Source organism: Oncorhynchus mykiss, chromosome 3 (genome assembly GCF_057628025.1).
Source record: "Oncorhynchus mykiss isolate SJ-2025 chromosome 3, ASM5762802v1, whole genome shotgun sequence".
NCBI classification, from domain to species: Eukaryota; Metazoa; Chordata; class Actinopteri; order Salmoniformes; family Salmonidae; genus Oncorhynchus; species Oncorhynchus mykiss.
The window spans coordinates 15770551-15787044 of record NC_143024.1 but is presented as its reverse complement, the minus strand read 5'-3'; the positions used below and the strand labels follow the sequence as shown (position 1 = coordinate 15787044).

General features: G+C 44.9%; 1 protein-coding gene across 14 annotated transcripts; it reads right to left on the bottom strand.

Annotated features, from left to right (window-relative positions):
* Window positions 1-1966: 1966 nt before the first annotated feature.
* On the bottom strand, window positions 1967-15751 carry LOC110518117 (CCR4-NOT transcription complex subunit 10). Of its 14 annotated transcripts, none has more exons than XR_016492208.1 (20): window positions 15461-15751; window positions 14799-14842; window positions 14409-14570; window positions 14072-14222; window positions 13730-13869; window positions 13373-13474; window positions 12938-13024; window positions 12748-12831; window positions 12315-12432; window positions 8800-8958; window positions 8377-8579; window positions 8147-8268; window positions 7776-7955; window positions 7501-7581; window positions 6398-6511; window positions 3837-3967; window positions 3636-3686; window positions 3376-3525; window positions 3163-3238; window positions 1967-2764 (listed from the first exon to the last, which is right to left on the bottom strand). XR_016492208.1 is itself a non-coding variant. In XM_090221989.1 (20 exons), exons 1-20 carry the CDS (start codon window positions 15477-15479, stop codon window positions 2598-2600), a joined length of 2319 nt encoding a protein of 772 aa, XP_090078115.1. In that variant the 5' UTR covers window positions 15480-15751; the 3' UTR covers window positions 1967-2597. The 14 variants fall into 14 exon arrangements, 8 of the variants coding, with proteins under 8 accessions (XP_090078115.1, XP_090078125.1, XP_090078121.1 ...); XR_016492209.1 differs by having other exon boundaries at window positions 3636-3671; XR_016492211.1 differs by having other exon boundaries at window positions 3636-3671; window positions 13730-13866; window positions 15461-15709.
* Window positions 15752-16494: the final 743 nt, after the last annotated feature.

Here is a 16494-nt window from a genome sequence, read left to right as displayed (position 1 = left end):
AAATCGAGCCTCAGTCTATCCAAGCTATTAGAAATGCTCTGTGTTCCATCCTCCACAGTAAGGTATCTGGTTGAGCAGTATGGGAGGATTCCAGCATTAGTACTTTTCCTCTCATGGAGATAAACAAACGAAGCCTATCAGTTCATAAGAACATGGTCTTAGACAAATTGACTACATGATCATATTAAAGTCAAACTCCGGTAGGTATAATGCAAGTGTTCCACGTTTTGAAAAACTCTCAATAAACAGCTTTGACCTTAAAAAATGTTTTTAAAATTACATAAGTTCCAACTTTAAAATGCTTAATCAGATCATTTTTGGTGGAAAAAATACTGACTCAAACATATTTGTTTTACTTTCCAATGTATAATTTTTGTTGGGATGTCTCTCAGTATGTGGGGAAAATATTCTGTATTGTGACAATTCTATGCTGTTGTAAAATATACATTATACTGTCAGATGTCTCTGATCCTTGGTCCCAGTCAGGCCATTTGAGCATGGTGAACGGGCTATATTAATCATTTGATACTTTAGGCCATTTACTCTGGAATTGTGTTCAACCCAAAATAATTCACTGTATGAAAAACGTTGAGGTCGTTTGACCCTTTTGTGGGGTTTATATAACCTGGAGTCGAGCCTAAATATTGTGCCGTTTCATTGCAGGTGGAATGGAAGACTGCTCCATATAGACTCCACTTATGAGTGTTTGAAAGGGATAGCAGTGAGAATAGGGGACTCTAAAAGAGTTCTTCCAATACTCCCTCCTTCCCTATACCCTCTTGCCTGGTTGGAAGTGTTTGTGAGCCCTAAATACCACCCTGTTCCCTAGAGCACAGGTGTTAAACTCATTCCACGGAGGGCTGTTTGTTTTCACTTCTTCCTTGTACTTGATTGAGGAATTTAGGTCACCTGGTTGTCTGTTTTAGCAGACGCTCTTATCCAGAGAGACTTGCAGTACTGGTCCCTCGCGGAAATCGATCCCACAACCCAGGTGTTGCTAGTGCCATGCTCTACCAACTAGACGCATAGAACCTGGGTTGTCTAGTTCTTAATTGCTAATTGAAAGGAAAAACCAAAAACCTGCAGACACTAGACTAGGCCATCCATGGAATGAGTGACACCCCTGCCCTATAGAGGGCACTACTTTTGACTAGAGTCCTATCAAAAGTTGTGCATTATATAGGGACTAGGGTGCCATTTGGGACTCAAGAAGCATTCTGAAGGATGTTAGGTGACTGCTGTTAACCTGCCGTCTGCTTCTCGTCTATATGGACTTAACATTTCCTATGAAGTTTGGGGCTTCAATAAAATGGGATTCTTGTATCCAACATCCATTTCCTGATCCGTCTCTTTGAGTCCACTGTTATTCAGGCACTGTAGAATAACAGAAAAGTGGTGTGTCCACTTACCAATAGATGACCAGTGACCAGGCAAAGCCATGTTTATTAGTGAGGAGTATTCTCATGGCTCAGTCTGGCAGCAGGGAAGGGGAGGCTTTAGAATGTAACACCCCAGTCTCCTTTATCTCATCAGCTGATTTACAATGGGTGGCCCAGGTCTCCTCATGTCATGGCCCATGTGGGGGGAGGGGGCCTTCCTCTCTTGTTCAAGTATGGGGGAGGCCGATGACAGAGGGCACCATCAGACCAACTCCTTGAAATTTGCGTTTGTCTAAAACTTTACTGTTACATGTGTACATGACCTGTATTTATACATTGTTTAAACAGGAAAATATCAATAGTTGGAGTGTGTTTAATGGCACGCTATTCCAAACCCGATGGGCCCTGGTCAATCAGGAGTTGTACTATGTACCAAAACCAGGTTTTAGTGTGTGTGTGTGGTCCTCTTAACCCCTCCCCCACAAAGCATATTTCTCCTCTGACATGACAGCAGCACAACTCCACCTTCTCCCTCAAGGGTCTGAAAACTATTACCGACCCAGCAGCCATATACAATGCAAGTCAGCTTACTTCTGTAAATAAAATTTATTTTTTTATACAGGTATTTAAATTTGCCCCAAGCAAAAGTCGGTCAGTATATATCATAACGGATGTTGCTGTCACAAATGGAAAGTTAAAACTCTCAGAGAACAGAGAAATCATGTCAGATCTGCCCCAAAGACACTGCAGGTGATAGCCACTGAATAAAGGCTCCATCCCAAATGGTACCCAGTTCCTTATATAGGGCACTACTTTTATTAGGGCCCCATAGGGCTCTGGTCAAAAGGAGTGCACTTACATAGGGGATAAGGTGTAATTTGGGCCGTGAACACACCCTTCGTCCACCCGACAGGAGACCTCTGCATTTCATACCAGGACCTGACCTGGAGGGGCTCCGTCTAGGTGCTGAGGAGTTCAATTTCCCCTAGGTACAGATCTAGGATCAGCTTCCTCTCCACCAATGTTAACCATTAGTGGGAGGAAATACAAAGCTGAGTCAAGATCAGCATCTAGGGACAACTTCACCCTACACCGGCACTGAGTTGGGGTCAGCTTGCCTTAAATAAATAATACACTGAGGTGAAGTGATGAGAGGTGGACAGGTGCGTGTTGCTGTGCAATGGGGCAAGGAGGGTTAGGGGAACAAGGGTTGAGGGCTCATTTGCGCTGGACTGTTGTGAAGGGTGAGGGCATCTGGATGGGTGGTTGGACAGGCTGGAAGGAGGAGGGAACAGGCTTCTTTCGTGTGTCTGGAGAGGGCGCCTGGAGCACTGAGGGCAGGAGCTGGTTACGTTTGATGATCTGCAGGGCGAGCTGTGTGTTCCCTGAGAGAGGAGAGGGGGTGGGGGAGAGAAACATAAAGAGAGGCAGAGGGAAACGGTGAGATCATACACAGCTCTTAGTAAGGTCATAAGGTCCTGACCCCTGACCTTTCTACACTGGATAGAGGTTGACTGACAGCAGTAATCTGTCATCACTGCCTTTGTGCCAGAGTGTGGCCTTCGGCATTCTACCTGGAGAATTCTAGAACTGGAATGTCAAGAGTTTGACATCAGTCTCAACACTTCCTTGGAACCCCTCCCCCTTGCCTCATACTATGCTAGAAAACAATAGTCAATAAGAATCTATAAAAGACAACTATCATAAGGGCCAGATTGGGAAACCTGAGGGCCCCACATCACAACTTTGCAGGTGGGAATGAGAACCCAGAGAGATGACTCACCGTTCTGCAGCTCCAGGTAGACAGCCAGTAAGATGGCTTCAGGAGGAATCTCCTTGGTGTTCACCATGGAGGCGGCCTGGGAGAGAGGAACAGGTTCACAGACATCTAAACACAGTCATGTTTGGGATAATAACACATCTGAATGGTTTCAAGAGATAAGTATGTACTGTAGCTGTGTGTGTGTGGGCGTGTGCCTGCGAGTATGAACCGTACCTGATGCAGGCACTTGCGGGCCTTCTCGTACTCACTCCTCAGACAATAGGCACTGCCCAGGTTGAACAGCATTATGGCCCGGGCTGAGCTCACTGTGCTGGGGTAACACAGAGGAGTCTGCTTCCCTGCTGTACCAACACACAACACACCCTGTCAACACATGATCACTGGATGTCACCTCACACACAGATGTGGAGTCTCTACTGAGACTGCAGGGAGTGTGTTAGGTGATAAGTGTGTGTGTGTATATATACACTCACATGACTCGACAGGCTCCAGATCCCCTTTATCTGGCCCTGTGAACACAAACACTATCAAACAGTGATCATGAGACTCAGACATCAAACCATCATGTGGTAAAATGGATAGGTCATTTCAGTTAGGGCAGAATACTGGTTGGGGTGCTGTGTTTTCCAGCAGAGCCATCGATTGGAGCTAGAGAGGTGGGTGTGAGGACTAACCTTGGTCCTGCTCGCTAGACAACACCCCCATGGAGACATCAGTGACGTTCTCTGGGTTGAGGTGACCGATGGCCTCTGAGATCCGGTCCAGGGATATGAGGGCCTCTGCAGCATACAGGTGTCCCAGGAACCTGGAACAGAGAGACAGAGGATGCACCGTCAGACAATCAGATGCACCATTAGACTCACTAGTATTGGGGCTTGTTCATGGGGATGTGAACATAGCTAATCGTATATACTGTCAAAAAGGTGATTTACAGTAAAACTTCAGTTAACAGCCCGGGTGTTAAATCACTCAACAACACACTTCTTAGAGACAGGCTTCTATTTGAGCCGGATTCTTTGTCCTTTTAATGCGCACAGCTTTTGCATTGTTAATTGTTCGGTTTTTTTGGTCAGGTTTATTTAGTCTTAGTATGCCTCTATAAAAATGTACTAGTCTCCTTTATGACTGTGCATTTTCAGCAGTTCTTACTTTTGCCACTAGAGGGTGGTCGGACAATTTTCTGTACTCCTAAAGTTTTGTGTTTTTGTGTTGGCCAGTTAGCTAGCAGTTATTAGCGCTTTCTTACTGCCGATAAAAACGGATGATTGCCATAATTGATTTTTTTATGTCACAAATCAAACATTAAACCTCGTAAACGATTAATGGTAATCACGTAAACAGTTAATTTGCTGAAATGTCTCCTGTTGCCTGGCTATTAAATGGGACTGGTGGCTATTTGATACTGAGTTTTACAGTATGTACAGGTGCGACCTAATATATTGGCACCCCTGCACTTTCCTTAAATAATTCCCTTATTCTCAAATCAATTTGACATAACGTTTTTATTGGATTTTCAACATTGCAGAACCCATTTTAGTTTTGTAAACTTGAGCCAAGATAAATTTAGAAAATAAAGACCAACGACATGGACAAAATGATTGGCACCCCGGACTGTAACTTGCACAGCCTTTAGCCAAGATAACGGCAGACAAACACTTCAATGAACTTGCTGCACCTTTCTACTGACAATTTGGCCCCCATTCAGCAGCAATCTGCTCTATTTATTTCATGTTTGAGGGGTGCCCTCCACCTACTGGTGTTTTCAGATCTCACCATAGGTTATGGATGTACATGGTGTGGTGACCAAAAGTTTATTTACTTATTTTTTTACTTATTTTAGAAGAAATACATTAACCCTCCACATTCTGTGTTGAGGAGTACAGCAGGATACTCCCCCTAGTCTGTCATTAACCCTCCACATTCTGTGGTGAGGAGGACAGCAGGATACTCCCCCTAGTCTGTCATTAACCCTCCACATTCTGTGGTGAGGAGGACAGCAGGATACTCCCCCTAGTCTGTCATTAACCCTCCACATTCTGTGGTGAGGAGGACAGCAGGATACCCCCCTAGTCTGTCATTAACCCTCCACATTCTGTGGTGAGGAGGACAGCAGGATACTCCCCCTAGTCTGTCATTAACCCTCCACATTCTGTGGTGAGTAGGACAGCAGGATACTCCTTCTAGTCTGTCATTAACCCTCCACATTCTGTGGTGAGGAGGACAACAGGATACTCCCCCTAGTCTGTCATTAACCCTCCACATTCTGTGGTGAGTAGGACAGCAGGATACTCCCCCTAGTCTGTCATTAACCCTCCACATTCTGTGGTGAGGAGGACAGCAGGATACTCCCCCTAGTCTGTCATTAACCCTCCACATTCTGTGGTGAGGAGGACAGCAGGATACTCCCCCTAGTCTGTCATTAACCCTCCACATTCTGTGGTGAGGAGGACAGCAGGATACTCCCCCTAGTCTGTCATTAACCCTCCACATTCTGTGGTGAGGAGGACAGCAGGATACTCCCCCTAGTCTGTCATTAACCCTCCACATTCTGTGGTGAGGAGGACAGCAGGATACTCCCCCTAGTCTGTCATTAACCCTCCACATTCTGTGGTGAGGAGGACAGCAGGATACTCCCCCTAGTCTGTCATTAACCCTCCACATTCTGTGGTGAGGAGGACAGCAGGATACTCCCCCTAGTCTGTCATTAACCCTCCACATTCTGTGGTGAGGAGGACAGCAGGATACTCCCCCTAGTCTGTCATTAACCCTCCACATTCTGTGGTGAGGAGGACAGCAGGATACTCCCCCTAGTCTGTCATTAACCCTCCACATTCTGTGGTGAGGAGGACAGCAGTGCAATCCAAGGAAGGAGGAGGGACTGACGGGAAGTCTGTGGTCATGAAGTCATTAAGTAGTCTGAAGAGTCAAGAGGTCTGCTAGGGCCACATTACCATTACCAGACGGTGAGTCATGTTAAGTGCCGTAAGCTTTGGGGGAGGGGGGGTAAGTCATATGGAGGTTAATGAAGTGATAACATGAGGTGCATGGGTAGCGGGAAGGAGGGGGGAGAGGAAGAAACAGAAAGAGGTGTTGAGGGGAAAGGGGGAGTGAGGATGAAAGGCTAAGGGAAAAGGGGATAGAGGAATGAAGTCCATCTGGTGTAAGAGTTTATCTGAGTGGGGACAGAGATAGAGAGACAGATGGATAGAGAGAGACGGATGGATAGAGGTCTTACTTGAGTGATCCAGACAGCTTGGTCTGGTGAAGGAGCTTCTCTGCATGGTTCAGGGCCATCAGGTTGTCTCCTAACACCAGGGCCACGTAGGCACTGCAGGCCAGGAGGGAACACCTAGAGAGACAACACCATATAGGAGGACCCAGTCAGCACAGGCAGGACAACAACAGATCACACCATCCTGCACTGGGAAACATAGTGGGTTGCATAACATTCAGATGTGGGGGAAATTAATTCTATATTGAAATGAATACTAATTAAACAATAAATTCAGTTCTTTCAATTATTTTTCTTGGTTAAAGAGAAGTGCAGGCGGGGAGAGTCTGGACTGTAGTGGTCGTGTCCCTCCCAGGCCTCTCACTGGTTGGCAACAGAACACTCAGGGATTCCAGGAAATAAACCCAAGTAGTTGATGGGGCTGCTCGTAAACTTTCCCTGTGGGGTCAGCCCTTCATTCAGCACATCCTCCCCAACCCTAACCCCTCCCCAACTCTACCCCCTCCTAATGAAAAGTAGAAGGAAGGAGGGCAAGCTTTGTCCAATTAGTCCAGAGAACAGAGACCCAGGAGGACCAGGGCAACAGAGACCCAGGAGGACCAGGGCAACAGAGACCCAGGAGGACAAGGGCAACAGAGAGGGGAGAGAGGATTATTAGCTGACTGGGGGAGACAGGAAGGGGAGAAAGGATTATTAGCTGACTGGGGGAGACAGGAAGGGGAGAAAGGATTATTAGCTGACTGGGGGAGACAGGAAGGGGAGAAAGGATTATTAGCTGACTGGGGGAGACAGGAAGGGGAGAAAGGTTTATTAACTGACTGGGGGAGACAGGAAGGGGAGAAAGGATTATTAACTGACTGGGGGAGACAGGAAGGGGAGAAAGGATTATTAACTGACTGGGGGAGACAGGAAGGGGAGAAAGGATTATTAACTGACTGGGGGAGACAGGAAGGGGAGAAAGGATTATTAACTGACTGGGGGAGACAGGAAGGGGAGAAAGGATTATTAACTGACTGGGGGAGACAGGAAGGGGAGAATGGATTATTAACTGACTGGGGGAGACAGGAAGGGAAACAGAAAGGTCTGGGTAGAGAGGTCTCTCTTACCTGAGGTTTTCAACCTCCTGTTTCCTCAGAGGTGAAGATGGTGCTGCAGAAAGGAACTTGTCTCCTTCTTGACCTTTCCCACTGTCAAACCAACGATAAGGACGTCGGGGAAATGGAAAGAAAGATACTTCCTGTAAAGTTCTTCTTCTATAAGAGGACATGGAGAGCTGAATCCTTGTTAATAGTCTAATCTTAACCACAGTGCTCTACAAAAATAGATTTGACAAGGCATGTTTTAGCACCAAGCCAATCTCAGGGTGAGATGAGACACTGACCTGCAGGCGTCGCTGTTCTCTGAGCCGCTCTCTGTGCTGCCTGACTGGCTGGTTGTCTTGGAGCCGTTCTCTGCCTTGTTCTCCTGCTGCTGGTGATCAGGGAGGAGGACCAGGCCGTTCCTCAGACAGATCGCTGCAAACTCCATACTGGCCACCGGAATGGCTGCAGACTGCCCATCACTACACACACCCACCCACATTTAGGAGAGGAAAGAGTAAACCAAGAGGTTAATGGATATATAGTAATGATCAACATCTTGAGTTGTCTCAGAGTACCCTCTAATTTCAGCAATCACTACAACGTAAACAAATGTTTTAGCGCCATCTCCTGGACAGCACTGGTTAGGTCCATAGGGAGAGGGAAAACTGACCTGTAGATTGTGTTCTGGGTGGACTGTGATGCCAGGATGATCTTGCGATGGTAGCCCTGCCCAACGATGGCCTGAACGATACCCTTTTTACTCGGAAGACCCTTGTTGTCTTGTTCTAAGCTCTGGAAAAATAAGAAAATGCAACATTTGAATGTTGTTAAGTTTTATTTCACTGTAAGAAAACAAGTGTGCGTGTGTTTGTAAGTGTGTTTTTAAAAATCACAACTCACACCCTTGTTGGCAGCAATGCAGCACTCAGCCAACCGTAACCAGAGGCCAGGGTTAGAGTGGTACACCTGCACAGCATCCATCAGACAGTCGAAGGCCGCCAGGGGCCGGCCGATGTGCAGCAGCTGGATCCCACAGTTATACAGCAGCTCATAACGCTTGTTGGCTAGCAGCGCACACATGGGGATGCCCGAGAACTGCTTAGCTGGAAGGACAGAGAGACAACAGAGCTAGTCGGCGTACAATGACAGGAGAAACATGTAGGACCAGCTTCCCGGACACAGATTAAACTAGTCCTGCACTAAGATACCATTTTGATGTCAGAATCTGCATTTAACATACTTAAGTCCAAGACTAGGCTTAATCTGTGTCTGAGAAACTGTCTTGTGGCTTTGAATGGCGTTAAACCCAGTTTGTTGACTCACATTGCCCGTTCCCCGTCGCCCCACCGTCCCCCAGCTGTGCACACGTGTGGTCGTTCTCCTGCAGGGCCTTTTTGAAGTAGAATATACCTAGGTTGTGTTTCCCCATGGCAAAGTGTATGCAACCCAGGTTGTTCCAGAACATACAGCGCACACATTCCCCTGATGGTAGAAACAAACAAGACAGAACATTTAGCGGAAGTTCACTTTCATATAGGGAAGTGGCTCCCAAACTTTTTATAGTCCCGTACCCCTTCAAACGTTCAATCTCCAGCTGCGTACCCCCCTCTAGCACCAGGGTCAGCACACTCAAATGTTGTTTTTTGCCATCATTGTAAGCCTGCCACACACACACACACTATACGATACATTTATTAAACAGAGAATGAGTGTGAGTTGTCATCACAACGCGGCTCATGGGAAGTGACAAAGAGCTCTTATAGGACCAAAACCAAATCAAATCAATAATTTAGCTTTCTTACATATAAACTTCATTTGTTAATCGAGAATTGTGAAAAACTCACCACAAGTTAATGAGAAGGGTGTGCTTGAAAGGATGCACATAACTCTGCAATGTTGGGTTGTATTGGAGAGAGTCTCCGTCTTAAATCATTTTCCACACACAGTCTGTGTCTGTATTTAGTTTTCATGAGGGCTGAGAATCCACTCTCACATAGGTACGTGGTTGCAAAAGGCATCAGTGTCTTAACAGCATGATTTTCCAAGGCAAGAAACTCTGAGTGCAGCCCTATCCAGAAATCTGGCAGTGGCTTCTGATTAAATGCAATTTTCACAGAACCGCTTGTTGCAATTTTGATGAGGCTCTCTAGTTCAGATATCAGTAAGTGGACTAGAGGCGCAGCATGAAAGGGATAACAAATTCAATTGTTTGTGTCGTCCATCTTAGGAAAGTACCTGTGTAATTGCGCACCCAACTCACTAAGGTGCTTCGCTATATCACATTTGACATTGTCTGTAAGCTTGAGTTAATTTGCTCACAACAAAATCTAACAATGATGGAAAGACCTGTGTGTTGTCCTTGTTAAAGCAGACAGAGAAGAGCTCCAACTTCTTTAATCATAGCCTCAATTTTGTCCCGCACATTGAATATAGTTGTGGAGAGTCCCTGTAATCCTAGATTCAGATCATTCAGCCTAGAAAAAACATCACCCAGATAGGCCAGTCATGTGAGAAACTCGTCATCATACAAGCGGTCAGACAAGTGAAAATTATGGTCAGTAAAGAGAACTTTAAGCTCGTCTCTCAATTTTAAAAAAACATGCCAATACTTTGCCCCTTGATAACCAGCTGTATGTTGTAAAAGCGTTACATGGTCCCTGCCCATATAATTTCATAATGCAGAAAATACACGAGAGTTCAGGGGCCTTTCTTTAACAAAGTTAACCATTTTCACTGTAGTGTCCAAAACGTCTTTCAAGCTGTCAGGCATTCCTATGGCAGCAAGAGCCTCTCGGTGCATGCTGCAGTGTACCCAAGAGCCTCTCGGTGCATGCTGCAGTGTACCCAAGAGCCTCTCGGTGCATGCTGCAGTGTACCCAAGAGCCTCTCGGTGCATGCTGCAGTGTACCCAAGAGCCTCTCGGTGGATGCTGCAGTGTACCCAAGAGCCTCTCGGTGCATGCTGCAGTGTACCCAAGAGCCTCTCGGTGCATGCTGCAGTGTACCCAAGAGCCTCTCGGTGCATGCTGCAGTGTACCCAAGAGCCTCTCGGTGCATGCTGCAGTGTACCCAAGAGCCTCTCGGTGGATGCTGCAGTGTACCCAAGAGCCTCTCGGTGCATGCTGCAGTGTACCCAAGAGCCTCTCGGTGCATGCTGCAGTGTACCCAAGAGCCTCTCGGTGGATGCTGCAGTGTACCCAAGAGCCTCTCGGTGCATGCTGCAGTGTACCCAAGAGCCTCTCGGTGCATGCTGCAGTGTACCCAAGAGCCTCTCGGTGCATGCTGCAGTGTACCCAAGAGCCTCTCGTGGATGCTGCAGTGTACCCAAGTGGCGTCGGGAGCAACTGCTTGCACGCGCGTTACCACTCCGCTATGTCTCCCTGTCATGGCTTTTGCGCCATCAGTACAGATACCAACACATCTTGACCACCAAAGTCCATTTGATGTCACAAAGCAGTCCAGTACTTTAAAAATATCCTCTCATGTTGTCCTGGTTTCCAGTAGTTTGTAGAAGGGGATGTCTTCCTTAATTGACCCCCATAAACGTAACAGACATGTCTGTTGACTCATCCAGCTGTAACAGACATATACCAGGAGCTGTGCCAGGCCCGCCATGTCTGTTGACTCATCCAGCTGTTACAGACATATACCAGGAGCTGTGCCAGGCCCGCCACGTCTGTTGACTCATCCAGCTGTAACAGACATATACCAGGAGCTGTGCCAGGCCCGCCATGTCTGTTGACTCATCCAGCTGTAACAGACATATACCAGGAGCTGTGCCAGGCCCGCCACGTCTGTTGACTCATCCAGCTGTAACAGACATATACCAGGAGCTGTGCCAGGCCCGCCACGTCTGTTGACTCATCCAGCTGTAACAGACATATACCAGGAGCTGTGCCAGGCCCGCCATGTCTGTTGACTCATCCAGCTGTAACAGACATATACCAGGAGCTGTGCCAGGCCCGCCATGTCTGTTGACTCATCCAGCTGTAACGCATAGAATTCACTGGCTTGTATGCGAAGCAGTAATTGTTTTTAAACATCTCCTGCCATGTCACTGATGCGCTGTGAAACAGTGTTGTTTGATGATGACATTGTCTGTATAGTTTTGGGGGCCTTTTCCCCCAGCATTGTCCCAGATATATCCGAGGCCGTAGGAAGAATTAAGTTCACCACAATAGTATGGGGCTTGCCTGTCCTAGGCACTCAGTAGCTCACCATATAAGACACTTCTAGCCCTTCTTATTAATGGTATCTGTTGCTTTTATACATGTCTTACTACTCAAAAGTAGTCTTTATTCTCGCTCAAAAAACTCCTGTGGTTTATTTTTCAAATTGTCATGTTTCGTTTCTAAATGTCTGGCAGGAGTGAAGGTTTCCCGCGAGAAAGTAACGGTTAATGTGATTGGATGTTCATTATTTAACTAGGCTACCTGTATTTGACATTGTGTTGTTATTTCACTGAACACTAGATGGTTTCATTGTATTTCTGTCATTGAAACTAGGCTACTCAAGAGCAGAAAAAGACCCTCACCCAAATGTATAGACCCATTGGAAAAAATAAAAGCAGTTTACATTTTTTATTTTTTTAAATGTGAATCACATTTACTTGGCGTACCCCCGACGGCATTGCGTGTACCCCAGTTTGGGAACACCTGATATAGGTAATACTCAATTGTGCTCTGTCGCTAACAGGACAGTCCTAAACCCTTTTCACACCATCTAGACAACCTGATCCATATAGTCCTGAATCAGATTTATACTTTTACATTGTCTTTTCCAGCACGGTCCAACAACTATGTTGGATGTATAACCAGGTAAACAGGGGTCTAAACGTACCTGTTTTGATGGCCCCAGGGTGCTCTGCGATGTTGGAGCTGTTTAAGAGCTTCACTGCTTTGCGGTAGTTTCCTCTCAGGTACTCAAAGTTACTCTTGAGGAAGAGTGAGGAAGCAGACTAGTGGGAGATGAAGGAAACACAGGTTGGCATGGAAACATTGACATTCTAGTCATTTAGCAGATGCTCTCATCCAAAACGACTTACAATCAGTGCATTCGACCGAAGCAGGGAAAGGTAGGAAGGGGATGTTTGGGAGAGAACAGGTTTAGTAAGCCAGTTTAAAAACCTGGTTCCAGATCATTTCGTGCCATCTTTCCAACTCCTATGGTCATTGTCACGCCATTGACCATAGGAGTTGGTAAGACAGCACAAACAGACCTGGAACCAGGCTAGTTTAGTAATGTGTTTAGCAACACAAACATCATGACTCACATTCCCTGCTGTGTTCATCACAGACTTGATCTCCCTTTTGCAGGCCTTTGATGACTTCATCTGAATGTACGCTCGCACTTTGTACTGTGGACGGGAAGAAGGACAAGTGTGAAACAAAAGCAGCAATTCAAAAGCTGCTTTTCCGTCTTCATTTCCTCCACCTCAGGAAAAGGACTGGTGTTAAACGCACCTGGTGCATTTTGGATTTTGCCGCTTCGATCATGCCAATGAACTCTGCCTTCTGGTTCCGACCATCTTTGTTGGCGCTGTTGACACTCTGCAATATCAAGATAGACACCAACGTTTGAAAATAACCACATTGCATTAAGAAAATATAGACTTCAAATGTCTTCTCATAGTAAGTGAAGTTTAAAACCATTAGTAAAATAGCCTGCACTCAGATGTAACTAGCGTAACTGCATAACCTCAGTAAGATATTTTTTTGGGGCAGACAAAAATTATGTGGACACCCAAAGTAGGAGTGTGTTGTGTTTGGTTCTAAAGACACCTTTACACTGACCCAACATTGACCAACGCTCCAACCGCCAAATCACACCTATTCAATTCTGTGTTTGTTGATCAATGTTGTGTCAGTGTGTAAGCGCCTGAAGTATATTTTAGTAACCTGTCCTCCAGTAAGCTCCCTGAGATTATCCTGAATGAAGTCTGCTGCCTCCACTACCGGGTCCCTGTGAATGTAGAACTTGCACTGTGCCTGAAATATTACCTGGACATGACAGACAACCTCAATGTGAGTACACACGCAAGCAGCACATCTTTTCCGTCAACACAAGAACCTTACACTTGCCACTAATAATAACATATCTGATTAGGAAGAACAGTCCTTTCTCCATGAGGTGGAAAATAACATTCAACATACATGAGCACAGTAACAAACATCAGAACATCATGGGTCAAAGTCAGAAACATGACACCTGAGAATGATGCATGCTAGCACACCCCTCTTTAGAGGGACACGTACCTCCCCTTTGCCGTTCTTGTTATTTCCCTGTACAGACAGTTTCTCCAGCACAGCAAGGAGATGGAGGGCCTTCTCTGGCTGGTACGTTAGCAGGTACAGATCCACCAGCAAGAAGCAGACCGCCAGAGCAAACTTCTCTTCTAGGACAAATAACACCATCAAGCTAAACTGTTGGGCTGCAAAGGCCAATTCATCAGGAACATTGCCAGTTGCTGTGACTAAGTGTGTGCGTGTGAGTGTGTGTACTGTGTAGTCATGCAATACATATCAATGTTTGTGTTCTCTGACAAGAGCTTATAGTCTGACAAATACGACTGTCCATATAAAAACACCAAAACCTACCAAACGGCTCCAGAAACTGGTACAGCCTCTCTCCAATAGCAATAGCTTCGGAGTACTGTCTCATGTGGTAGTGAATGATTGCTTGATTGTAGTAGAGAAGACTGTTTTCTACATCATCCAAACCATCAATATCCTCCATTGAAGTGTGAACCTTGATAGACAAAAAAGATGCATGAATGTTAAGTATTAGCCAACTTAATGAACTATTGTGTGCATCTGTGAATATATTCATCAAGAATCAAGACATTTAAAACAGGAATCAACGATACTAGAATATGTTTAACATTTATTTGGCGTGTCATTGAGAGACTGGATAAAAGGTTTCAACGATAGTCACCTGGTTTTTCATTGCAATAAGAGTCTGCTTCAGGGTGCATGTGGTGGTTTGGCCGCTCTTGTAGAATTCAGCTATTGCTTTATTCAAAGCAATCTTGTAGTCCTCCTTGTTCAACTCTTGCAGCTTTCCAAGGTGTTTCAAAGATTCCTCATAGTTTCCAGCCTGTGAGTAAACAAATTAAAATCAACAAATGTAACAAAAAAACTTGTGAATAGTTGCATCAACAAATGTAAACATCAACAAATGTAAACATCAACAATGTAAACAAATATATGTAAATGTAAACAAACATAAATCAGATAGGTTTGATAGATGGAGTTGTAGCCAAGTTGGCCAACTCCCTAGGATTGCACAATTTGCAGCAAACTGTTGATGGTAAATAAATGTTACCGTAAACGCCTCCAACGCATTTGCAGCTATTGCTTTTTCTTGGTCTGAAATCCCAGAGGAAGAAGTGTTATCATGCTTGACTTGAATAAAAAAAAAAATATATATATATACACAGCCCATTTAGCTAGCTAATAATGCCAACTGTTTGCTGCCAAGCCATAACATAATGTTAAACCAAGTTAGTTAACGTAAGCTAGCTAGGTCCAAATTCTGGTGGGCGTGTGTTGACAGTTAGCATTCATGACACGCTAGTCAAGATTGTTGACATGACAAGTTTGGGAACTAGCAAGCTAGTGAATAGGTAGTCGAGTGTGCAAATGTTGGCACACGTGACACAATTAACAACTAACTAGCTAGCTAACTAAATAGTTGTTTATTGGCATGTTTAGTTAGTCAATATAAATTCATAGCTAGTTAGCTACAAACGCAGCCAGCGCAAGGACACTGGAAGGATAGCTAGCTAGCAACACTGGCGTTTGCTAATATCAGCTAGCAAACAACCGATGGTTGGTTAAATGTAAAGCCCATGTAAATGCTGGTGGATGATTAAAACTAGTGTTTGTACTAGCTAGCTATCCGTACAGTTAGCAAGATAGAAATAACCGCGTTAGCATGCCACTTTAGTTAACACATATTAGCTAGCAAGCTAGTCACTCTCCCACCTGTGTTGTTATCTGCCATTTCGGGGATCTCGTGCTTTAATTGATGGAAATGCCCCAGCCAGAAGGTTTACTAAGAGAAATATTGGGACAAAACGATTCGTTCACTATGTTAGCTAGCCAAGATGATAAATGTAAGTACTCAGCTCGTTCGTAACTAGAACAATATATCCGAAATCTGACCGCTCTCAAATGCTTTTTTTCAGTGTTCCGCCATTGAAATGACGGTGAAGTAAACAAATCTGAAAGAAGGGCAGCTGGTGACACAGATGCCTGTCAACACAGAAAAATAGTACCATCTACCGGTATGGAGGGAAAATGCAAGAAAAGTGCATTACTCAAAGCCTGGTCCCCATCCCATACATTAAATAATGTGGTCACTCTCACTGTAAAATAAAATAATCCTGCGTATTAATTTGCATTACCGGGTTATCAGAAGACATACATGATCTGCACAGCTTAATAAAAACCAAAGCTAATAAAATATTTTATATCAGTTTTCAATAACTCGCACCCCTAACTTATCTCCACACGGTGGCAGTAAATTATCATTATTGATACATGATGATGCTCCGCAGACTGGTAAGTAAGAAAGTCAGAGAAACAAAAATAAAATATAAAGTAGGCCTGGTTGTTGCATTGCTTCGCTTCAAAATCATGCATATTTGACACCGGTGAAATGTTGTTTACAAAATGATGTTATCTCACTATAAAAGGGCTGCACTATACTGTCGTGAAGCTGCAGTGAGGACAATATAACTAACAAAGTAAACCAATTGTGTACTGCAGGCTAATAATGAAAATCAATTAAGCATCGTTACAGAATCTCTCTCCATCTCTCTCTGTCTCATCAAAAAGGAAGTGAATAAAAAAACACTAATGGCTTTTTAATTGTATTTCACTCAGGCAATTCCACACAGTCTGTGGTTCTTTGAATAAAGGACCCAGAGTAAGATCGGTTATTTGGCAAAGTCAAAAAGAAATAGAAGATGCTGAAAGATGTTTGAAACCCTGTGGCAGTTCCTGCTCTCAATAGT